The following is a 27,542-nucleotide window of genomic DNA, read 5'->3' as shown; positions in this document are numbered from 1 at the left end:
CGTTTATATAAAATAAACAAATAATGTACAACGTTTGTCTTCAATAAAGCGATCGCGCTACAATAAACTACGGCACGTTGCATAAACGAACTTAAAAAATTCACGGGACCATTTTCTGCAGCAATACACCTTTTCATTCAGTTCGAAATCTTGCCTCTTTTTTGCACAGCAGCCCTCTCGCTCCCGCGGGAAAATGCCTTCATTCAGTCATTTTCGCGCCACCCCATACAGCGGACGCAATTCGGCAAAAGCTCGAAGACAGGCGAAAGTGCGGAAACTATTCGAGAAAAGCTTTTTGAAAGTTTTTCGTAGCAAGCAAAAGTGAAACTTTAACTGTGTTGAGTGTGTTTAGAAATAATTATACCGATGTTGATAGAGTTTTGTATTCAATATTAATTTGAGAGAAAGTTTTCTTTAGTGCACTGTGAACTTAGTGGTCCATTCAAAAACTTTCGTGAAAGTGGTTAAGTTAATAAAGAATGATAAATCATACATTTGACTACTAAAACTAACTTAGTTTTTTATAAAAGTGACTCATTATATTGTGTAATAAAATGTGCAAACAAATCTCAGTGATATATTCTACCGGTCCAGTGTCACTTCGCCAACAATTTCTCATTAGCCTTGATGTGCAAAAGGGATAAAAATGATCCCGAATATGACAGTGAAGGATTTTAACCCTCTAGAAGGGTTAAATTTAAGTGTCGGCTTAAACGGAACATTCCAGTTCGGAACAGAATTGGACATATTCTTTCAACCGGAACACATACTGATCACTCTATATGTTCCTATAATATTGCTATCATTAGTAGCAAACATACTATTGATAGTAGTTGCCGTGAAATGCAACTATACTAAGAAGTGAGTATGATTTTTTTTAATTCTATTTTTTAAGTACTTAGTTTTAGGAGTTGCTGATAACACACAACTATGTATGAAAATAGCTCAATAAATTCTCTCTACTAGTTAGCCTATAATACTTTTTAGTTATTTCTTAAGTCAGAACTTTAAACGGCTAATGTGTGTAAAACCATGGCCATGAAATTAAAGCTCTTTCGAAAACAACATTTTCATCTTTAATTTACATTTTTTAAGTTTAGCTGACGTAGAGCTATTAAGGAGACCGATGTGCATATAATTTGTTCATGAAATAGCCGACCAAATCACCGATTTTATAAGTCATTATCAGTATGCACCACCCTCCAATGCATCTTCATGAGAGATGTTTGCTGTCAAATACTTTACATTTATTGACGTAGACTAAAAAAACGTTGCCAGATAATGCACGGTCTCATTTCCTTTTTACATATTTCGGAAATTACAAGACTGATGTTCCCTGTTAGACTAGACTTGTGCTGAAAAAAGAACTGACGAGCTGATTGACGTCAAAATATTTTATAACTAAACTCAACAAAGTTTTGCCGTGAACGACTTTAGAATAATGATGATGCGACGATAAAAAAAAACACTTTCAAGTTTGCGTTTACAAAAACGTTATTGTTAGAGAGTTTTATTAGTTTTCAGAGAGAATATTAAAAATCAAAGAATTTTCCGAGCCAATTATTATCTTTATTAGACCTTTTAAAATGCAGTAAAATATTCTATTTTCAGTTAAGCGAATAAATTAATAGATGAATAAATTATCTTTGAAAGTTTTTGCAAACAATTAAGTAGATGAGTTACGATTGTTTGGAATATAAATTGAGATTGTTTGGCTATAAATGCTTTATATTTTATGATGTTGATAATACATCAGCGCTACATAGCACAGCTATCTTTCAGTTCATACAGAAAATATTTAGATAACGCCTGAAGTTGAAACAAGTGTTATTTATATTGTTTATAAACCGTTTTGACAGTATCCTCAGATGGCTCCGGACACAGGGCAATAAAATAATGCTGAAAAANGTAGATAAACAGTTTTGACAGTATCCTCAGATGGCTCCGGACACAGGGCAATAAAATAATGCTGAAAAAAGTTCCTGAAAATTCAAAGACATTATTCGCACATGTTGCCGTCGAAACAACTCGTACTTATGTTGCTTTTCAGTAACAGCTTGTGCGCCTCGCACTTCTGGGTCTAGGCTAAATACATTAACCCTTTCCCTACGGGCTCTTGGAAACCAAAGTGCGCCTCTCAAAATTTTTGCTTCACTTTACATCCAGATATTTTAAAAATGTATGTATGTATGTATGAACATTACGGAATTGAAATCTATATCTATCTATATAAATAAAAATGAATTGCTGTTCGTCAGTCTGATTAAAACTCGAGAACGGCTGGGCCGATTGAGCTGATTTTGGTTTTAAAATGTTTGTCGTAGTCCAGGGTAGGTCTAAACCAGTGGTTCCCAAACTTATTTAGTCTACTGCCCACTTTGGGAGTTAATTATTTTTAGCGCCCCCCATTTTTGTAGTCAAGAGTCGAGCTCAGTCGATGTCTAAGAGTCCTCCTAGTAGATGACGCCTCCCAAGCCTCTACACAACGTCCCGATTTTTTTTCTGGGTCTCTTACCGCCCCCTTTAAGCCTGCAGCGCCCACAAGGGGGCGTTATCGCCCACTTTGGGAAATACTGGTCTAAACGGTCGGTGAGCAAATAAGGAAAAATTGCGATGGCTTATTTATTGCCTTTAAGGCGGAACAGAGTTCGCCGGGTCAGCTAGTTTGGAATAATATTCTGCAACTAATGTAATTTTTGTTTTTTTGTCGTACAATAGATGCCACCCTTATTTTGAGAAGTGACTTTTGACTTTGCCTCCCGTAGGGAAAAGGTTACAAAGGCCGCGGCTTGACGAACGCAATATATGACGCCAAATAACAAAAGCAAGGTATCGCACAATCAAAGAGGTACGATGCATAATAGATATGAATACCGATGGCCTTGATCACTTAGATCGCGCTATAGCGCAACATCCTACCGCTGCCGCGCTGCGCCACGCTACTCGCAACACGTCAGAACTCTGCATGTTTCTGACAGTGCTCGATATTTGAAAGAAGCTAGGAACCACCTTAACTTCAGGCTCCCTTTTATATACAACAAAATAACACGCTTTTGTGACACCAGACTCTCCTCAGTTCGGCAGGCTGCCAGAGACGTCACCAAATGGCTACTTTCCCTCTCGTACATGGAAACGGAAAACCTACTCAAAATACCACAATAAAGACAACATGCACTGCAGGTACTCACATACGCTCACACACACTCATACAATCTATCTCCACTCTTGTATAATTTGCTTGTTGTTGTAAATTTGTATTGTGTAAGTAAATTACCCAAAAGCAGTCGCCAATTCAGTCCACCCGCATAAAAATTTCTTGGCAAAATGTTACTTGGTTTCTCGCGATACAGGTGCATACCTAGTGCGAGAACCGCTACCAACACTTCTTCACAATCCACCATAGCATGTAATTAGCTTAAGACTGTCATTCCGTTTTTTGTAAATCTGTCTTGCTTAAATAAAGATTTTATTATTTTATTATTTATTATATTATTATTATTATATTAAACTCTCGTGGCCTTTCTCGATTTTATATTAAAAAACTCTTGAATAGTTCCTTCAAGTTGGGTGGGAACTCGCTCTTTACAAAAAGTTTCCTAACCGTGTCCTGGAACAAGAATAAGTTTAAAAGATCTTATTAATATAAATGTCATAAAGTAATTTTGTAATATTGGATGACGTAGATAATTGAGAAAAATATTTTCTTAAGCAATAATATTATTTAACACTAGCTGATGCTTCGACCACTTCGACGTAATGCCACAATATGTTACCCATCACATGAACATGTAACATACAAGAAAATACGAGTATATGTAAAATCCGAATGCATTGGACGGATTTCTAGTAGAAAGGATTCATTTTCTTTGAAATAAAACCCAACGGTTTGTGTAACATAAAATGCTTACGACAGCAAAGGATGTTCTTTGGTACAAACCTTACAATATTATTAAACTAGAAATCGAATATTTGATCAACGAAAATAAATTAATAGTATTAAGTGTTTATTAGTTGTCTAGTCAAGCTTAAACTTAGTTTACTCGGAGTATGTAATTGACGTGTACTCATAGTATGGTAATTGACGTTTAAAATATTGTATAACAATTTAATTTTACCTGGTTAATATACATTTAAAGATATAATTTAACTAGAGCGGCCGCCCTCCATCTCATACGCGTGGACCACGTTTTACCCCCATAAGGGTGGAGTTTCGTAAAATTCGTTCTTAGCGGATGTCTACATAACATCCTATGGAACCTAGATACCAAATTTCAAGTTTGTAGGTGTTTCTGAGATTTCGTTATAAGTGAGTCAGCTTGACCTTTCGCTACATAGACACATAGATGTCGTGTCGCTAAATGTAATGATAATGGATCGTTTGCAAGCTTTATTACAGTCAATGACTTCAGTTCGTTATTCTGGTGAAATGGTGTACGTAATGCCTTATCACACGGAATATTTTCCTCCAGGGAAGCTTATCCTGTAGTTACGTAAATGTTACGCAGTGCCAATACACGTGTATGTCGACATTATTGAAAATCATGTACATACAAAAAAAACAGACAACAACACGTCAGATAATATGCTTTTGATGCATAATAACCCGTATTACAAAGAGATAAGAAGCCACTGCGTTAAGCTTGATATTATTATGCTGTCGGCCGTACCTTTAGACCAGTATTCACAATAATATAACAATATGTTTGGTAAAATTTCTAGGTTTCTTACTTGCGTACTCTGGGCACGTGGCGTGGACGCGTGGGAACGGATTTTTTTTCTGGGACGGCTCAATTTAGCAAATTCTCTGGAAGCACTACAATGGAAAGTAAAAATAATTATTATTTTGAAAATGGTATTATAATAATTATTAATCCTTTAATACGGGGTTTCTCAAAGTGGGATACGCGAACCCCTAGGGGTTTGTCGTTCGACGCCAGGGGGTTCGCGACAAAGTTTTACGGAATAGTGGCTGAATTAAGCTTGAAATTTTCCAAAATTACTCGTAAAATTTACTCCATTTGCGATAAGAAACAGACAGTCATCACACTTTATTTGTACTTTTTATTGAACTTATATTTCTTCAGTAATTGTCTATTTTCTTTGTGCCCATGGGGGATTTTATTAGCTTATTAGAAACTTTAACAGAATTTCGTAGAGCCGAAAACCAGCTGCCTTAATAGATTAATTACGGTGAATCTAAACCTATTTTAAAATGCATCAAATTCGAAAATTAAAATATCTCAACACAAAAGCATATTTTTTGTGAACTAATTATTTTCACAACTAAAACAGTTTTCAGTGACTGACTGATTATTTTGTTTTATTTCTAACTTAGTAAAATCTGTTTAAAATCCAAATAAATGTAACTTCTAGTCTTCTTAATTAATTCTTCTGTACAAGTAGATAATTATAATTAAATTACAAGAATCATCCAGGTATTGGCTTCAAAAGCGTGACTTAATTAGGTACTGCTTGAAGTTAAAAAAGCAATGTTATTAGGGAGTAGGTACTAAAAATAGTATTACCTATTTTTGTAACCTTTAATAGGAGACTGATTATTGCCTCCTACGCTTGTGGATTTTATTAAATGTCGATTATTATACCCGTATAATTAATTACGTTTTAAGACTGGTACATTTTATCACACATCCTAAGTGCGTGTGAATGTGCAGTCAGCGTCAAATAGTTCGTGACACCCAAAGTGGTCAAAAAGTTGTCAACACAACCTTATTCCAAATGTAACAATGACATGTTGCAGAGTTTTTGGTTCTTTGGGTGTCATGAAGTATTTGACGCTGACTGTACTCCGTAGCAGAATTAAAAAAATAACAAATAAGTACCATATTATTTGTGAGATAATCGGCTCTATGTAACGTATTAAAGCCATCTAATTATCCTCCTTTAAGTCTAGGTAATTGTTTTTTGAGATCTTTGTTTCATCCACGGTATTCTAATACTAGTATTACCAATTACTGGGAAGAAAACATTTATTGTGATCAGGAATCTATACAGGGTGGAAACGATAAGTGATCTCATTCGATTATTTCTAAACTATACAAGATATCGAAAAACTGGTTACTGATCCTGAAAGTGCTTCACGAGCTCTATCCAACGGTACCAATAATAGGTTACAGAATCAACTGGATCTATCCGAAAATTAATTGTTTTTAGCTTCCATACATTTAGTAAAACCACATAATATTAAAAACTATACAAGATACTCAAAAACTGGTTACTGATCCTGAAAGTGCTTCATGAGCTCTATCCAACAATACCAATAATAGGTTACAAAATTAACTGGATCCAATCTAAAATTCAATGTTTCCAGCTTCCACACATTTAGTACAGCCACAGTCATGGCACTCATGTCTTGATAATATTATAGCAAGTAAAGCCTAAAACCAATGTTTTCCATGAATAATTTTAAATAAGAATGCAATTTACGAGTTCATTTTAAGTGTTTATTGTTTAATAAAAAAAATTAATACTTCTAATTTTGTTTGACTGGCATACATTTAGTATGGAGGCTGAAAACATTTAATTTTTGGATAGATCCAGTTTATTATGTAACCTATTATTGATACCGTTTGAAAGAGCTTGTGAAGCACTTTCAGAATCAGTAATCAGTTTTTCGATATCTTGTATAGTTTAGAAATAATCGAGTGAGATCACTTAACGTTTCCACCCTGTATATAAGTACCTTACCGGAGTCTCTACGGCTAAGCCTGGAAGCTAAAAGCAATATCGGGACAGGTTTTCTAGTGATTTGCACTTTAGATACTCGTATCTCTACGCGAGTCTTAAAAAGCTGCATACAGGGTGTAAGGTGTCATTTAAACAATTACGTGTATTTGATGCTGTTTTGTGCAAGCGCGGATCCACCGTTGTGGGCACTGTGGGCATGCCCACAACCCTAATTTGTTTGTTTTAATTATGAACTGTTGATAAGATTGATAGGCATGTATGTATGTCCGGGCATGTAGTGATCCAACTCTCACTTTACTAATTTTTGGTGGCTGTGCCCACAACCTTTTTTGAGGACTGGATCCGCGCCTGGTTTTGTGTCGCTGAATAAAATATTTCATTTTTCATTTTTTAACAGAATATAATTTAAGGGAAACACACTATTCCGGAAATAAAATCTAGTGACGGACGGACAGAACGAACGATAATAATATCGTTCGTTCGTTTCAGCCAAATGTCACCCACTGCTGGACAAAAGCCTCCCACAAGGATATTACGACCCCCATAAAGACCGGTCCTGCGTTGCCTACATCCAGGTTCTTCCCGCGACCCTCACCAGATTGTCGGTCCTTCTCCGTATATTGATTTTAATGCAATAACATTCAATTTCATCGAACACCCAGTTTGATTGAAATGGGTAGGAAGGTCAAATCAGGAGATCAGTTTTTCCATTTCTTTTATTTGGTCACCCTCTATCCTGGTTTTATGTTTCGTAGAATTCTTATCGTTTATTTTTATTTAATGTTTCTGTACGGAATTCTCAAATAGACGGTTTTAGAAAACTATCGGGAGAGTAGAATTCTATTATTTAACCTCCTACTTCTCGGTATTATTAATTTAGCTTAAAGTGTTTTATTAAGGCTACGGTAAATTGCTGGCGAAAAAGATTTTACAAACACATGTTTTTCTTGGAGCATCTCAAGAAATACCTATTACTAATCTAAATCATACACATTAAGTAGATAATAACGACATTTCAACCACTTTGCAGTCATATTGCAACTATATTGCACTAAAATAGTAAGACACAGGTCTTAACGCGACGTTTAATAGCATCCGAAACGTCAAGCCGTGAGTATAAAGTAACTCATTAATAAACGTCGCGTTAAGAAGAAGTAGATAGAGTTAACCCGTGTCTTACTATTTTAGTTAAAACTAGCGGCCGCCCGCGACTTCGTACGCGTGGATCCCGTTTTACCCCCTTCATCTATCTTACGCGGTTTAGATTTTTTCATACAAATGTTTTTTCCCGCTAACTCCCGTTCCCGTTGGAATTTCGCAATATCCTGTTTAACTAAGCTTTAAGTTTACTAAGGGACCTGCATGCCAAATTTCAAGCGTCTAACTTAAGCGGTTTAGATTTTTCATGCAAAAGGATTTTCCCGCTAATGCCCGTTCCCGTGGGAATTCCTAAGTATCCTATAACCTGCCCAGGAGTATGAAGAATAATTGTACCAAGTTTCGTTAAAATCCGTCGAGTAGTTTTTGTTTCTATAAGGAACATACAGACAGACAGACAGACGGACAGACAGACAGACAGACAGACAGACAAAAATTTTACTGATTTCATTTTTGGCATCAGTATCGATCACTAATCACCCCCTGATAGTTATTTTGAAAATATATTTCATGTACAGAATTGACCTCTCTACAGATTTATTATAAGTATAGATGAAACGCGAAAGCTTAAAATCTTATACTGCACTAGGACTTATAAAATTGTATAGTAACCAGAACATCAGAAAATAACACCTTTACTTATTTTGACCTTTCTATTCTATTAATTAAAGAAAGTAATTTCTAAGAACAAAACCGAATATGGCCTAAAGCGTCGCGGGCAGAACTAGTTTTGTTTTCCCCTAGCGGGTGACCAAAGGTACTCTATTATTTGTCCAGCAGTTAGCCGACTACCCACAGGATTCCCTGATTATCTATGTAGAAAATCGGGATTAGACAAAATCTAATAGTAGGATCTATTAATGAGCACCAACTCGTAGTAACCTTACCTACACTATTTGTTTCTGCTAACCAATCCCTCACATCCTATATACAACTCAGTTAGACCTAGTAAAGGATGATGAAATAATCTTCGAGCAAATATTATTTTGTCTCATCCACAGCATCTTGTGTGTACCTATGTGTTTGTGGGGACACAATATTGCAGAGCACGATAGTGCGGTTTGGTGGTTACGTTAACGTCAACATCAATATTTGAAGAGCTGATTAGTCTGCAAGACTCATGCATGAGCGATTGAGGTTTGTCTCGTAGATTCGTAAGGGTTAAACACGTAGGTACTTAAGACAGGAGTCATTGACTCCGAATTATACGAGTACTAAGTGGTATAGAGGTCAACATGCCGGGATACCACGGAAGAGGTCCCGGGTTTGATCCCCAGCCGGGCAGAAATTGAAATTTATTAATTTCGTGACGGGTCTGGGAGTTAGGTACTTAAAAAATGTATGTATTTAAAAAGTATACATATAAGTAGTAGGTACATCCGTATAACACAAGCATATTAATTGCTTACTTTGGGGCTAGATGGCGCTGTGTAAAATTCTCCAAAGTTATTTATTTGTTTTAGTTTTATAATGCAAAGTTTGGCAGGTAGCACCGCACACATTGCGTTTGAAGCGCGCAGGGCGCCACGCAGTAATTCTGCCAATGTAAAGTAGTTAGAGAGATACACGTGACCATTGATCAATGGCCGGTATATTTATTATATGGGTATATAATAATATATTTTTACCCCTTGATAACATAAGACTCGCCACCTAAAACTGTCAAACCTTATGAGAGACACGTAGTGACACCTTATTTAAGATGAATAGAGCCTGTTTTTCCACTAATATTATACTCTTAGTATGAAGTGCTGACGACGCCTCACAAATTACCTGAGCAAGCTTTTCCACGTACCACGTACTTCTAGGAAACTAACAGGAAATAGGAAGAAAATTATTTTCTGCTTATTTTTGGGACAAGTCAATATGGCGGCAACTTAACTGTAGTTATAATACACTAGCTTTTGCCCGCGATTTCACCCGCGTGAGATTTAGTTTGTCACAGATTGCCATAAATTATAGACTATAATATGTTATTCTGGGTTATCTAAATAAAGGTGACTGACTGACATAGTGATCTATCAACGCACAGCCCTAAACACTGGATGGATAGGCATTCGCTAAGAAAGGATTTTACGAAACTCCACCCCTAAGGGGGTAAAACTGGAACCACGCGTACGAAGGCCGCTAGTAAACAATAATACTGTAAGGTTTGATCAAAATCCGTTCTGTAGTTTTTGTGTGAAAGAGTAACAAACATGTTATGATCCAAACATCCATACCAACTTTCGCCTTTGTATTAGTAGGATAAACAACACAAAGTATACATAATGTAGGTAGGTAGTCTCTAAATTTATTTTTAAACTAGCGGCCGCCCGCGACTTCGTACACGTGGATCCCGTTTTACCCCCTTAGGGGTGGAGTTTCGTAAAATCCTTTCTTAACGGATGCCTACGTCATAACATCTACCTGCATGCCAAATTTCAGCCTGATCCGTCCAGTGGTTTGGGCTGTGCGTTGATAGATCACTATGTCAGTCAGTCAGTCACCTTTGAGTTACAATAACTGGATTTTATTATTACCTAATTATGTCATGCTTAAACAAGTTGGTAAAAACTAGTCTAGTAATTACCTATTTTTTATTAACTATGCCAAGTAAACTACCGATATTATAAAATTCCAAACCTTAGACATAATACAAACGTAATTAATTACGATTAAATTATAACACAATTAGAATTACGAATTCGAATTAAGTAGAGCTTCGAAATTGTAATTTTAATTTATGTCTTCGAGCTTTAAACGAAAGCTTTCATTAAATTTCCTTCGGCGTTAAATTGATGAAACCTACAAAGCGAGCAGTTTACGAGAACCAAACTTTAAATTGTTTTAAAGTGGTTATCCTTTTAATAAATCTACCTAACTAATATTATCAGTGTTGGTTAAATAGAGGTAGGATCTCTAAAAGCAAATATTTTTTCCCGGGTTTACGGTTTACCTACTTCATAGTCCACACAGTAAGTTTAAATAAGACAGGAATACAATTTATGTAAATGTAAAATTCAAATGGCTATTTTTACAAAGCTGATTCGTAGTAACAATGAAGGCTACTGACATTAACAATATTTTTTGTGTCGGCTATTTATATAAAGGTGAAGAGCCTTTAAAAGTATGATTACCTTAAGAATGGCAACTTATTTAATCCTTATTTTTTATTCAGAGACAGGAAATTAATCCCACGACAATCCTCTTAATTTCCAATCTTATATTCCCAGGGTAAGGATTGACTGTTAGTCGATATATACGGGACTATTCCCACCTCTCGTTCCCACCACTGCAACTCCTGTGTAGCCAGGATCTACAGCTTGACCGCCATAAAATCCCAACCAATGAAGGTCAAGTTTGTCCCGAGCGGGGGAAAGTTTAGTTGATATATCACTGGTACTGATATCCGTGTCGTCACGTGAATAAGCTTTTGCCTACGTTATTACCTGACAATATTCACCTTTTGATATTATATGTAGGTCACCAGACAAAACCTATCACATGTTGTCTTAAAGCTTGTTCGCTCAGACGCAGTGACGTAGGTGTATATACCTAACGCTGGGATCTTTTGTTACGTTTATATGGTTATGATTACCTACAATATTTTCTGAGCGACTTCCTTCCCGGCTTATTGTGTAAATGTGTATCTGTTACAGGAAATGTATGAAATCCGTCATTGTATACAGTTCCTAGGAATTGTATATAATTCCTAAAATCACCCGGAAATGTGTGATGTAAATTATAAATATAGACACATTTCCTAGGAAATTTACACATTTCCTAAATAGCAATCGGAAACGTATAAGATTTCAATTAATACGCGTGGACATGCGGTGCGAGGGGAGGGTATTACATCATCCGATTACGCAGGGTCTCTATAGAATCGCTAAATTTTTTGTACGCCTAATTTTCTATGGCACACAAATTTTAAGCCTAAATTTTTTTTACACAAAAATATTTTTATTACACCACTTTTTTTTCTCCGAAACTTAAATAGCGCTCGGCGGCCGGTACCGCGGCAGCTGTGTATGTGTAAGGTCGCAAGTCTAACCTAACCTAACCGAAACTTTATTATCCAGCTATAGGATTACTAATACATTCATGCCAATAATGTAGTTTAAAAAGAGATGTTAAAATTAGGGATTTCCAATACTTCAGCGTAATATGCGTGATGCCGAAAGAAAGGTAGGCCAATAAACTTTAGGCAAATATTTTTTTCGGTCAAAGTATAATAGTGCGGAAGCAACTGTCAGGCTAAACAATAATAATTGTGAGGTAAAAGTACATACCTATCGGCCAATGTGGTTTGGCTAAATGAAATTTTAGGCTTACCGAGGGGCACCCGATCCCGCGACCGCGCTAGTGCCGCTTAGTTTTATACATTTCCTAATATAATATTGGAATTCTATAAATTTCCTAGGAAAAGTATACATTTCCTAGAATATGTGTGTATTCAAAAATCTCTGAAGCAATATTTTATACATTTCCTAAATAGCTTCGAAATTGTATACATTTCCTAGGAATAGTATACAATTCCTAAAATTCATACATTTCCTGTAACATATCGATAAACAGAGGAAAATAATTCTGATATTCATATTTCCTCGAAAAGAATCAAACCTTACCGTTTCTAAAACTTTTATGATATGAAATGCTTATGTATAGTACGAGCAGATTGACAAAATTAAATTTAGACAATTCAACTAGTTAGATTAAACCGATTTAAGAATTACTTCACTTTCATAGGTACCTACTGTCAGCGTTAAATAGTTCGTGACACCGAAAGTAGCCAAAAAGTGCGATACCTATATGTTTGTAATATTTGGAATATGATTGTGTTATCACTTTTTGTTCACTTTGAGTGTCGCAAACTTTTGAAGCTGGCTGTACCTACTCGTAATGTCTTAAGCGAGGTTTAGACTAGCAATGAAATTTGCAGAAGTTGACTTTCACCATCTGTTACCACTGTGTAAATCTTGCAGAAGTTAGCTTGCCACAGCTATTTGCATAATGGTAAACACTCTGCAGAAGTCAACTTCTGCAAGTTTAGTGCTAGTCTAAACCTCGCTTTAGTTTCCATGAGACGTTGACATTTTGCGTCAAACCAACTAATTCTAAGCGTTAGAGTACTTATTATTATTATTCTGTGGCGTTAGCCGTAAATAAAAATCAAAATTATCTTCATCTGTGTAGTCTAATTAAATTGGTACTTCCAAATCGTCAAATGCTCTTAAGGAGCCTATACATGTCTCATTCTTTTTTGCCCTACCAGCGCTTCGAGACAAACATTTGGCAAGTGCTGAGAAGAAGCGCCGCAACAAACTCAGTTACCACTGTCTGTCTGTCGTAACAAAAGACTAGTCAAATCTGAAGTGAAGTTGAATTGGCACCTGTTTATTATTGCGATGAAAACAGTCAGTTAAGGGCTTCACAAAGGACGATAAGTTTATCGTCTTAGAAATAGTTATTCCTTTGATAAGACCTTCACGCAGGCTGAGTTTGAGTGATCAATGTACATATTTTAAAACGAGTATTGACCCCAAATTATTCTTAGTTGCTTGGTTTCGAGATTTGTGGAATGCAAACAGGACACAAATTATAACACTTACTTTGTTTGTTCTTAATTTCGTTAGGACAACGAAATGGAAAGGAGGAAAAATTGTGTCTATCCGACATCGATGACAATTGATGGTATAGGTAGGACTTATATCTACAGATATGTGAACCCGAACTCTTATAATCTGGGCCTCTTCAAGGCAAGAGTGAATAGGCATTGACTGAGCAACTGAGCAGGTATCTACTACATTTAATTTTATACTTTTTAACATGGTGAAATTGCGGTCAAATACCTGATTTTTGCTGCATAAGAGAAAACAAAAAGAAATTATTACAACTTATTATAAAAATACTAGTAATTTGTTACAATTACATTTCATTTATTTTCTGATAGATCTATTATCGGGATCTTTATTTTCTTAACTGGACCTGTAACTTTGTCCCAATATTTGCTTTGGGCCACCACTCCTTAGCCCTTTCAGCACGAGAGAAAAATTTGACGATTTCTAAAAAATCGCGTTAGTTTCTGGGGTCTTTAGGATCTTAGTAAATAGAGAAAAATAGCGAAAAAATGGGGTGACTTTAACCCCCCTAAACCCCCCCGCACGATCGTATCAATCCGTCATGAACCTATGAATAGCTATTTCATTACAATTACAATTTAAACTAATTAAAAAAACCGGCCAAGTGCGAGTCGGACTCGCGCACCGAGGGTTCCGTACAAACCTGCAAGGTTTACAAAGTTCGTTCATTACGACAATCGAGTCATAAACTATGGTATTTTTATTGCAAAATGAAATTCATAACATTACAATGGGGAAAGTAACTACTTAAAAGGAGAATGCCCAAAAGTGGTATCGCTCGAAATCTAATTGTACATTGAGGGTACCACACTGTAAATTCCTTTCTTCATTTGTAATGATTTGCGAAAGTAGTAAGAAATTGTAAAACCTCCGGAATAAAATCCGATTTTAATAAAAAGTATTGTAACAATGAGCTGCAATCAGCAACACCTATCACCGAGCAACGACACTACGTAGTTCGCACGGTTGTCAATAGATGGCGCTGTTCGTAGTTAGCTCGCGGTATCATTTGATTTTTTCCTGTCCTTAAGTAGTCAGGGCTAACCACAAATACCTTTCCCCTTGCAAAATGGTATAAATAACATTGGTATGCACGCAAGATTATTTTGTGTTTATATCTGATCCTTATCAAATAACGCTAGCTTTGGCGTAGCTAGGGTTTTTTTTTAGGCAGGGTAACTATCTACAAATATAAAACAAGTATTCTAAGGTAAAACCTGTAGCTATGCCAATGGACACCATTCATTTCACTTAAACCAAAATTACGTCAAAGTCCGGAGTTTTATAAAAAAAAAATATGCGGTATGATTATTTTTTATTTATTTATTTTTCCTATATTTGCATTATAGGTAGGTACCTACCTCAGCGTTTTGAATTTTTGCGTTGATTTAGAATTTCTCACAGTTTAGAGGCAATTAGATTTAAGAAGTGTTTGATATGAATTTCAACTTTAATATCTCTACGCGTTCATGTGAAAAAGGGTAGGTAGTAAGTTTATAATTATTAAAAAAATATTTTATGTCATGTAAGCAAAAATAATATTTTAAATTTTATATAACTTCAAATTTATCATTTTCGCAATTTTTCCTTTATCTGTACTATATAACGTTGCTTCGTGCCGAATTTCAAGATTCTGAGTTCACAGGAAGTACCTTGTAGGTTTTGATTCCCTAGCGTGTGACGGAAATTCGTCTAAGGTGTCGGTATAAACTGCTGTATCTTTTGATCGCGTTAACTTAGAAGTTTGATTTTTTTACTTCTTAAAGGGACAATAGATCTAGGTATTTGGTATAAATTTCAATTTGATACCTTTATTCGTTCGTGAGAAATAAGGTAGTAAGTTTCATTTTATTAAAATATTTTTATTATATTATATAACTAAAAAAATGTAATTTTCGCAATTTTTCCTATATTTGCATTATATGACAATGCTTTATGCCAAATTTCAAGATTCTGAGTTTACGGGAAGTATCCTGTAGGTTTTGATTCCTTTGCGAGTGTCGAAAATTTGTTGAAAATATCGACATAATCGGCTGTATCTTTTGATTGGCTTGGCTTAGAAGTTTGATATTTTCACAGCTTAAAGGGACAATAGACCTGAGTATTTCATGTGAATTTCAGCTTGATACGTTCACGCGTTCTTGAGATAAAGGGTCTTGACAGAAGGACGGACGGACAACAAAGAGATCCTATAAGGGTTCCGTTTTTTCCTTTTGAGGTACGGAACCCTAAAAAAGACATTTTAGAAATAAGGAGCTTTATTGTTTTTCATAAAGACATGATATCGTAATTAGATACTAATTTCTGCAAAAAAATTCAAAAATAGCTCATGGCCCTAACCTAGAACTCTGTCAAAACCTGAATTGTGGGGGTAGTAGCATCTTAAAATTGAACATGAGCTTTCGTTTTTAGTAATAACTTATTTTTTTTTGAATCCCAAATGTCGAGGCCATTATTCAATAACACATGGGGTTAGATATTTTCATAAAAGGGATCATTTTGGTTCATCTATTGGTACTAGAATCCTGGTATCCTCTCGATATTTTCACTGGTGGCTGTATTTTCTACAGCGGATTTGTACTATTTGGTGGTTATGATGTGTCGTGGAGACATTCTTGAGTTTATTCTAGAGTAAATCTGATTTTCAGGCCTTTAAAAGATTCGAAAGGTTTCCATTACTTACGTTACCAAAAATTCAAACATCGTCCCGACATGCACGCTCGTGCTGTAGAACTTTAGGAGTACCTGGTACTCGGCTTCATCTAACTTTTTATAAAATTAAAGCGAATTATATTTTTTAAGGATATAATTTAAATTAATACGCACAAAATTCATTGAAATCCACAAAAGAAGTAATTTAAATAAATTAATACTTTTCACGCCTCCCGTAGTCAATTATTCAATAACACATGGGGTTAGATATTTTCATAAAAGGGATCATTTTGGTTCATCTATTGGTACTAGAATCCTGGTATCCTCTCGATATTTTCACTGGTGGCTGTATTTTCTACAGCGGATTTGTACTATTTGGTGGTTATGATGTGTCGTGGAGACATTCTTGAGTTTATTCTAGAGTAAATCTGATTTTCAGGCCTTTAAAAGATTCGAAAGGTTTCCATTACTTACGTTACCAAAAATTCAAACATCGTCCCGACATGCACGCTCGTGCTGTAGAACTTTAGGAGTACCTGGTACTCGGCTTCATCTAACTTTTTATAAAATTAAAGCGAATTATATTTTTTAAGGATATAATTTAAATTAATACGCACAAAATTCATTGAAATCCACAAAAGAAGTAATTTAAATAAATTAATACTTTTCACGCCTCCCGTAGTCAGGTACACGTCCATCTTTGTCACTCAACACAGCACCGACTGAACGCCATTGAAAGTTTTTGTATGAAAAATAGCAAATATATCGAACCGTACGATCGATCGGAAGCGTCTTGGCGCGGTAAAATTGATTTACCAATTCACTAGATTTTTTCAAAGTCGAACGCACTTTCGTTTTATTCTGTGCTGAAAGGGTTAGGACAAGAGGTAATTCAGGTTACCACAAAGAAAAGCGAAATGAACGAGGATTGGCTCTCGGATTTGATCGTATTGTATATTAATTCAATGGACCAAGCAAGTTTGGGTTCAATTGTTTCGTCTCGTAACTCGATTGTAGAAATAACATTGAATTTACTGCTAAGGTTCACAACAAACTTGGTTAGTAAATTAATTAGTCTGTTTAACTAAGATTTAAGCGTTACTTGCTTTAGTTTTCAGTTTATTGCACATATTAACATGTAGTTTTAAAGCTCTGTTCATTGTGGAAAACCTTGGGGGAGGCCTTTGTCCAGCAGTGGACGTCATATGGCTGAAACGAACGAACGATGCAGGCTCTGGGATACGATTCTCATGCTATCGAAAAAAGTTCACATTCAACAAATAATTCGAAGATCGTTTAGAGGGTTTTCTTAGGTTTTTTCGACTATTTACACCGTTTGTGCATTCTCAGAAGTTCATAATCGAAAAAGTTCGATCGAAAACTACTCGAACGCTACGAGTGCTAAGTAACAGTCAAACTTGAAATTCTTACACGAATTTACCTGTCAAAATACTCCAACTCTTGGCTGAGTTGCACCACCTAACTTTGACCGTTACTATAACGTCAAAACCGTTGCTTTTTGTATGGTGTTTGGCAGATTTCTGACGTTTGTCAAAGTTAAAGTAAGATGGTGCAACCCAGCCTTAATCATAATTAATATGAACTGTGAAATAAAACCAAGAAAATTTGTACTATGCAAGGATAATTTCTTATAAAATTGATTATAAAATATAATATAGCCTTCATTATAACTCGTATGAAAAAAACTAAATTATTTGTTATATTTTCTCAATAAAATAAAAATAAATAAAATAAAAATAAATAAATGACGACATTGGCATTAATCTTTTTAACATGTTCCGAAACATTCAGTACACGTTATTAAATATTTGAAATTTAACCTTTAAAACTTTATGTTTTGTGACATTGCGTATAAATTTTACAACATTATGTATCAAATTATGAAAATAAATGGGCTTTATAATAAAATTTCACTAAGAAAAGATAATTTAATCATACGGAAGTTACAGCGTTTTTAAAAACTTCGCAACGGACCGAAACACGAGTTCGTATACGGAAAAAAATCTATTGCATGAGAATCGTATCCCTGATCCTGTAAAAAACAAACAACTTTATTCAAAATAATAATTGCCAGTTCTTGGTTTTTAATGTTTAAAGTTGTGTCACACAGTACAAGCTGTTCAGCTTAATTTGGGTCTGCACAGCCACTCCAAAACGCCCTTTACCTGGTTTCGGATAATTCTGTCACTGTTGCTCATGCTGGTAACTCGCTTTGTGTGGGAAGGATGGAAACATTCTAACTTCGAATTACGTTTTTAGCTGGAGTAAAATCTTTTACAAATGATAATAACTAACTTACCTGTTGTGCATGTCACTAGTAGATTAGTAGTTAAGATTCTTAGTAAAGTAATAAATACTTTGAGTATATTTTTTGGGTTTCTATTTACAACATTTTATTTTAGAACACCTACATCATGATGACTCTATTAGCCGTGATAAAACTAGGCCTTTCACCTGAGTCTACCTGAACCACTTAGCGGGGATTCCGAGCGGTTTTACTTTGATAATTAAGATTAATTACCCCAAATTACCGTGCATGAAACGCCTACTTTAAAACGCTTGCGTGGTACGAACGTGGAACGATAACCCTACTGAAAAAGCTCTTCCCACCACTAATGTTATAAAATACTACTTGTTAGATATCACAGGAAGTTGAAACTTAGCACTTTTTTTAACCCATTAAATCCCTCATGGTAAGCTAAACATTTAGTTGGTATCGATTTTGCATTATTAAGTGATAAGTTCATACAATTTTATCATATAAATTAGGTGTGGTACATCTTACAAATATAAAATATTTATTTCTTACCTAACCTTAAAGTCATTATTGATCATCATCATTCATTCCATTGAAACTGTCTGTACAATAAAATACGCAGGTGTTTCACAATTCAATTGTTTTCTAATCCAGTAATCTTTTCCTTTCACTTCGGCACCCTTCGCGTTCGGAGGAACGCGCTGATAAATGTGTTCACTCGAGAAGCGAGATTTCATTAAATTTATAACATTAATTACATTGAAGCCATCGAATATCGAGTAAGTTGATTCGTTTCACTGAATTGCCGCTTTTGCAGGTGGCGATTTGATTTGATTTAAGGCAAATTGTAAGCCTTTATTTTCTATCGTGTAGGCTTCCGCTTTTGAGGCACAGCTTTTGTGTAATTTTATCTGACGCTTTGAAAAAGACACGAAAGCGAAACGTAAAGGCGTTATTTACCATAAAAAGCAAAAACATAATTTATGTTCTCATGTTTCGTATATTTAGGTTTTTGCTGAAAGACGTAACCGCTCAGGATGTCAAAAGCGCAAATTATTGGAGCTTCGTAAACAGTTCGCTAATTAAAAGCTCCTGTTCATTAACGCCAACAATTATATTAGCAAAGAATTCGCAAAGAACTTTAACAGGTCATGGAAAGTTTAACAGGTCGGAGTTGAGAATTGTGCGAATTCGAACAAAGTTGTTATTTAGATAATAACTTCGTTTGAATTTATATTGGTGTTCATTTAGTAGCCTGCTTTATCAACATTTATAACAATAAAATGTTTTTCAATAAACTTTTACAGATGAGAATTTTACAAATAAACACTTGAAAATATGAATAGTATTTTTCAGCAAAACAATAAACTTCAAATATTCAAATATTTTAAATGATTGAACCAAATGTATAAAAGAAGCAAATCTAGAATTGTTCAGTATTTATTTCCGTTCTGTAACGTTTGTTATACAATATCACTAAAAGGTTTTAAGAAGGTCCGACCCAAAATATCGGTTAAAGGTACACCAATATTTACCTCAAACTTATTGAGCAATTCTTTTTGTGTTGAGATAATGTTTGTATTAGTTTTGTATCTTATATTCATTGCTTTCTAGAATCAGTTATCAAAGAATTTTATGGAAATGTATTGCCTTATCCTGATATTTATATCCTGGTATTGCTAACTTTAGGCCTGGCCGTTGTCGTTTTGTTGGTTTACTTGGGATCAATATCAGGACCCTTATGAATGTACAAATAAAACCCTTACCTATATCTTGAAAAGTGTTGTTTTATGACGAGAGTTACAATCGTAAGTAACAAATTATGTATATATAAATATCAAATCGCGAAATTCCTTCAAGCACAGATTACTGCCATATAATCATAGTTATTAATAAGTAAACTTTACATTAAAATAGAATATAGTATCAGACAACTATTAGGTAACCATTTATCAAGTAAATGTTTTCTAATATTTTTATAGCGAACGATAAAACACAGTTTTATTTTTCTTAAATTGTTATGCGGCTCGGCTGTAGACATAAAATATAACTTTCTATTACTGAAAAACGATGTTCCTTTCACTGCGACACTCGTTAAAAGACTGTTACTACTATCTAAAAAATGACGACGATTTAGACGGTGAAACATCAGAATAAAGTACGTTCTTTCGTACCGCTTCGTTTCAGCGTAATAACATCCAATAGTAAGTTATTAACATCACAGAACTACCCTTTCAAAAGGATAAACGTATTATTGCTTAATAAATAAAGCTACTTTAATAGGTAATAAATTCTCGAACGCTTTGAGTAAGTTAACTACTTTTAAGGCCATGATTTCCCAAATTGTCGATATTTGACCGATTTTGTTTGCAGATAGTTTCTAAATGAAAAGATATTTTAGCAAACAAAAAATTGTAGGAGTAAGTTAATGTCTTTAACTAGGGCGACAACTTTTCCAAAACACGATATTGCATAGTTTGTCCGATAAAAAAAAATTCCAAAGAAGTACGTCGACGGCTTTTTTGTTTTACTCTCATATATTCATTTTTAACATTTTACACTTAAAATATATACTAATAGATAGGACTTTGTATTTTCTAGGTCGACAACTTTTCAAAATTTTGTTATTGCGTCTTATTTAGTTACTATGATGAAAAAATGTGAAAAAATCGGCCATGACGGCTTGAACAATCTCAATCAGTCGCGCGGTGGCGCTTACGGAGGACGGACGCGTGTCAGTTTTATTCCTGTGACAGTTCGCGATTTGTCAATATTTTTGACAAAATCGCCTCTGTCTGGCGGGTGGCGAGTCACAGTATAATAATATCAGTATTACTGGAGAAAGCTAAGAATTTTCAATCATGCATGATACATAGTACATTTTCCAAATATCAGATAAAACCAATGAGTTAAAATTAATTTATTTATGGGAAATTATGAGTCAAGCCGCAGATAATTTATAATAATATTTTAGGCTGTTTTTATACAGAAATAAAGTTTATTATTATTATTTTTCCACGGTATCCAACCTTTGATTTTAAAACTAAGCCACGGGAATATTAAGAGGCTTCTAAAGTTCTAATATACTAATTCGCCTTCTTTTAAATGCCACCTAACTATTCCAAAGAAAGCGTCAAATTATAAAGAACAATATTTATTATGACTTGTCCTCCTGATTTATATGTTACGGTAAATGTGATAAAAATTATGAATAATTACCGGTTATTATGAAATAATTATGATTTGGTAAATGTGATTAATATGAGATCATTTATACATATATGTATCGGGTTGCCAGGTGTCCGGTTTTATCCGGACATGTTTGGCTTTTTACGGTCTTGTCTGGCCAAATATTGTCTTGTCCAGCCTGTCTGGCTTTTGTTAGGCTTTTTATGCGAAAGAAAGCCGAGCTACGGAATAATATCAAGCGCTGGGCAACCGATGATGATAGTACTTCGTGAGCTATGACACTAATTTTAAAGTAAAATGTCCGGCCAAATGAAGCACAGAGTCCGGCTTTTGTGTTTCTGGACCTGGCAACCCTATGTATGTATACATAGTCTGTTAAAAAATAACGGGAATTTTCGTTTTTTCAGAAAAGTATTTATTTATTGATCTACATTAGTATTTAAACTTTTAAAATAGTCCCTATTATACATTATACACGTGTGTTAGCGCTTCTTCCAATTCTCAAAATACTTCTCAAAGTCGATCTTTGAGATAGCCTTTACATCGATCGGCGACGCGTGTTTAATGTCACTTATGTCTGTAAAACGATGACCCTTTAAAGTTATTTTTATTCACGGAAATAGAAACTAGTCATACACAGCCATTTCCGGTAAATTTGGAGATTGGAACATTGTTACAGTTTTGTTTTAGCAAAAATTCGCCGCCACTTTCGCTCAAAATTCAGCAATTTTCTAACAAATTAATTTTTCATACCGACAAAAATCCAAAAAATATTCATAGCATGAGTCAAACGATATGCTAACATCATCAGCATCTTCCCTAATTGTGATTCGACGGTGTTTCATAACCACTTCTTTCTGTTTTTTTCACATTTTCATCGGTTGTTGATATGCTGGTGCGTCCAGAGCGCTCGTCATCTTCTATGCATTCATGGTCTTCTTAGATACGATTTTACCACTCGTAAACCCTTGATTCACTCACCGCAGACTCACCAAAGACCATTTTTAACATTTCAAACACTTTTCATTTCATTTTATAAGTAAAACTTGATTTAAATTCTTTGATCGTAAGGAGTTTGTTCCGGCGTTTCTTCTCAGCACTTGCCATATGTTTGTCTCGAAGTGCTGGTAGGGCCCAAAAGGTAAGGAGACATGTAAAGTGCCCCATAGGGGCTACCTTTTTTTTTATTATTTACTATATTTTGACGTTCATAAGTGCCACTTGTGGTCTAAACTGAATAAATATTTTTGATTTTGATTTTTTGATCCATTTTTCCTAACAAACAAAAATCGCCTAACTTATAAAACACGTGTAACTTAAGTGAATGACAAAAGTTCTCGATCGCAGCCTTTGAAGGTCCCATTTTTGGGTTTTTCGCTTATATCTCAGAAACTGTCTAAATAAATAACTATGCGTCCTGGCGATATGACTATTGCAACAAAATGAAATCTCATTTCATTTACTACTTTTTTCAGTCAAGTTTTTCGATAATATCTTGTATGGTTTTCGAGATATCTGCTCTTCATAGTTTTGTAAAACTTAAACATTTTTGCCTTATATTTTCAAATAATTATGAGGAAATAGTTGCCGTAATTTACAATTAGATGATAATATTAGGTACTTTTTGATGATGAAAGAATATAAGGCGAGTCATCAATTCCGATGTTTCACAATTTTTTAAAGATGCTGAATTATATAACTAGATGGCGATACAGTTATTTAATTGATACAATAAATAATTATTTTAGAAGTTTACTGCTTGAATCTGAGTTAAAAATTATAAAAGGGCAGAAGAGGACCTCTAGGCAAGTTGTTTTGAGGATTGTTTACTATTTCTGGGTTTACAATGATTAATTTAGAGTCATTTGCTTAAATAGAATAGCAATACGTAAAAGAACATTAGTATTTCATATTAAAATGAAGTTTACATTTTTGTGATCATTTGCTTACTATTTTTGTCGGTAAAAAGTATTTGTTTGACTTAATATTATCATCTTTATTTGACATTATTGATTGACAAACATTTGTGTGCATGAACATTATAATAATGTTTGTTTCGGGCTGGGTGTTTTCTAACCATAATATGAATGTATTTATTTATGTTATGTTATTTAAGTAATATGTTCATATCCTATAGTACAAGCTTTGCTTAGTTTGAGACTAGAGGCGCAGTGTTAAAATATTATGTCGAAGGATATTTAATTTTATTATTTATTTATTCACTATTTGAAGGTTACGGTTTAATCCAACTTACGGCTTGTTTTTACACTGTGGCGTCATCGCGAAGCGCGAGTGTCAGCGCGAGTGTCAGTGCGAGGTGTGCGGGGGCTGAGGTAACGAATGCCCGTGCATTCGTTACCTCAGCCTCAGCATCGAGGCGGTAAATCCTAGCCTTAAGCATAAGGAATGCTAATAAACGAGTGCTTGTAAATTATCAGAAACTTAACTGTTTAAATATTAGTAATTAGAGGTAATTAATTCCCTGAGAGTGTAATTTATTATTGCTACTATTCACTTGAACAGTAGAATCTAAGCTCTTAAAAGACGTTTTTGAAAGAAAGGATTTTCATATCAAAAGTCTTCTTTCATATCAAAGAATAGCGATTTAACAGTTCGTAAACAACTTCTTAAATTTTTCATTATGACCTTTATTACTATATTACTATTTAGTGATCCGTTTAACAAGTGCAAGACATAAATACGGTTTAGTTCTAACTGAAATGAATCAAGCTAATAAAATTGAAATAAACGCTGGTATTTATCACTACCCGCACGCAATCTGGGTCAAGCTAAGGCCATGGGCCGTTAAGAGTCGAACGGAGTACCATGTGACATTTGTAATGAAAAACAAAAAAAAAATGTCTAGAATATTTTTAAGAGAAGTCATTAATAATGTCATTACTGCTCAAATTACTAATATTCCCGTTAGGAGTTTGTTGCAAGTTATTAATGTTACCTCCTACCATATTTATTTTACGCTGTTGATATGTCTTTTAAAATGTTCATCACCCGTATTCACAAACGATGTTTGCTTTAGTGAACCAGAAAATCGAACGCACAGCGTTGCATAGAGCTCTGTGATTGGTTTGTGTCACCCTGTGCATTCTCGCGCACTGTGAGTACGGGCTTATGTGTATCAGACATTTTCTCAACACGCCTGAGTTGCGTGGGTAGTCATAGGCTGCTACGAGCGCAGTGTGGTCTGTCTACAGTAAACTTTTTTGGTGTTAGGAACCGGATCACCAGGGATCAAACTAGCGACTTTCAAAACGACAGTTTTAGTAATTTTTTCAACTTTTTTTTTATGCTAGACAAGGCAGGTATTTGACCGCAATTGCACCTGGTATTAAGTGAGATGCAGTCTAGGATGGTACATATCTGCCTATAAAAATCTATAACTAATAGGTTTTTTGAGATTGACAAATATTGGTATACGTTAGCCCCTTAAGGCGATAGGTGAGGCAAAACTGCAAAATAGACCTCTCTTTGAATCCCTACTCCTCCTAAATGGATGATCCAAACAAGAAAAAAAAATATGTGTGAGATGTATAATATCTTAAACTAAAAAATTGTTGTTCGTTTTTTTTGTTACAACTTTTAGTTTTGACAGAAAAAAATCTTAACTTTCTTCTAATTTCACCAAAGAAATTTCCTACTACTCCTAAACGGCTGAAGCGATTTTAATGATTCTTTCACCAAATGATAGAAAATTTAATTATCTAAAAAATTGTTGTTCATTTTTTTTCAAAAATAATGTATTACGTGTCATACATTCAAAATACCCTGTAATTTCCACGCGCGGGCCGCGCGATAGCGGGAGCTCAGTCTTTCACTAGCGTTCGCACGGGGAGGCTGTGTCGCACATCGGCACGCTCCGCTTCTTTGTTTTTCTATAAAGAATTTATAGCGCAGATGGTACACTCGGTACTCATAGTAGTTCGGCGGCTGAATGAAAGTGATCTAAGTATTTACTACGTCATTTTAAATATGTATAGGTATTATAAAATGTTTAAGATAATTTAAATACATAGGTATACAAGATGCTGATTATCTATTTTTTCTAGATTTATTTGTCTGATTATCTATTTATTCTAGATTTATTATATACTTAAAAAAAAAATCCGAAATTTTACCTAAAACTGCTTCTTTTTTTGTCGCGTTTTCAACCGATTTTTTTTATTTGGTATGAAGATCCAATATGTCTTTACTCTAATAAAAACATTTTATATCCAGATAATGATTGGATAGCTAATTACGAGCAGTCAAAGTTTAACAAAAGTATAAAACACGATAAAAAACATAACTTGAAATTGATTAAAAAAATGAAAATATGTGTGTTAGTAGATTGTTTTTAAGATCATTAAAAACATCTAATTATCTCTTCTTTCCAACGATAATAACTAAATATCACTTGTAGTAATTAGATATTGGATTTCAGGATGAAAATGTGAAAATAATACAAAAAAATATCCATCAAAAGTTTCTTCAAACATCTCCATCTTTTCTGATATACTGTTTTTCATAGCTTTTTTATATGATTTATTTCAAAATCAAATCAAAAATAAAAACGAAAATAATCAAAGAAAAAGAAGTCTGTTTTTGTATGTGGTTTGATTTACCCTCATATTGTCATAATGTTACATTGTAGTGGCGTTACCTCGACACACAGTATTCGTATTCGTACTTGACATGTAAATAAAAATGTCGCTCAATCCGTGTTTATCTATTTTAGTTGAAATGGAACGCAAAAATCTAAAATCTTATTTTTCTCTCGATTTTACCAAAAAATAATAACGGAAAAAGTAAAGTCTTAAATTGTATTCGATGATCAAACATATTTTATTCAATGTTGACCGATATTTGACCAATATTTTGAATACCTGCACAGACAGACATTTACATTTAGGTAGGTACTCGTACACACACTTAAAAACTGTTTAGAAGCTCACTTAGACACACGAATATCGTCAGCTCAACTTTCAAACTGCTTAGGTATGTCCCTTTTTGCAAACTTTACAGGAGGAAATAACTGTTTATTTTTCATAGTTATGGTACTAATTAAAGTATAATGATGTCTAATTGAAATAATATAATCATTTATTTCAATTTTGTTTCAGTTTGAAAATATGCTGACGATAATTATTATTATTCTGTATAATGATTTATTTTCTTTTTTAAAATTCTGTTTTGAAACACAAAATAAGCATCGCAATTTTTTTCGATATGCGTAAATTAAAATCAAGTTAACATTCCCGTAGGCAGTTATGTTAGAATTGGCAGCGCTTCGCATCTGTATTCTGAGCGCACTTTGGTATCGGGCAAGAAGCGCGGGCGCGCGGCGAGTGGCTCGTTGTCTCGCTCTAATGCTCAAGGTCGTTCGGCCATGTAATCGCCTTAACAAAGGCGGCTATGAATTCCGAATCGCTCGTAACTGAGACATGAAATCGTAACACACCCAAAGCACATTATGACTGACAAACGGCCGCTCCTGCGTCCTAATTCCGAAAATTAGTCACAGTTTGGTAAACATCAGCCATTAATCAGTAGAAATAATGAGGTTGAACGAGAAAATAAAGAAAAACTTAAAAGTTGATGAAATATAGAGCAAGGGAATTGAAGTACTTAACTTCTGTTTCAAAACGAATAATCCTGAAATAAAATACCATCGATTGACGACCACGGACCGGGAGACGTAGTGGGAACACCCACAAGGTGGACCGACGATCTGGTGATGGTCTCGCGCGAGGTATACCTGGATGGGGGCAACGCAGGACCGGTCTTAATAGAAATTCTTGGAGGAGGCCTTTGATCAACAGTGGAGGTCTTTTGGTTGAAATTAACGAACGAACAAAAACGAAAATCGTTTTAATTATTACTCATTTGAATTCATAATCAAAATCCAATACATTTCACAATTGATTTATTGGTCGCACAAA

The 27,542-nt window shown here is 34.6% G+C and overlaps 1 protein-coding gene across 1 annotated transcript in view; it reads left to right on the top strand.

The window, feature by feature from the left end:
• The first annotated feature begins 646 nt into the window (after positions 1–646).
• NGR-A12 (neuropeptide receptor A12) overlaps positions 647–27,542 on the top strand; it is a 66,779-nt gene continuing 39,883 nt past the window's right edge. The window contains exon 1 of the mRNA XM_028308944.1: positions 647–861. Coding sequence (XP_028164745.1) covers positions 647–861 — 215 coding nt within the window. The remainder of the gene's footprint in view (positions 862–27,542) is intronic.

The sequence above is a fragment of the Ostrinia furnacalis genome, unplaced genomic scaffold (genome assembly GCF_004193835.3).
Source record: "Ostrinia furnacalis isolate ACB-3 unplaced genomic scaffold, ASM419383v2 OfSCF2569, whole genome shotgun sequence".
Taxonomy (NCBI): domain Eukaryota; kingdom Metazoa; phylum Arthropoda; class Insecta; order Lepidoptera; family Crambidae; genus Ostrinia; species Ostrinia furnacalis.
Note: the sequence above shows the minus strand (reverse complement) of the source record. Positions and strands in the feature narration are given on the sequence as shown.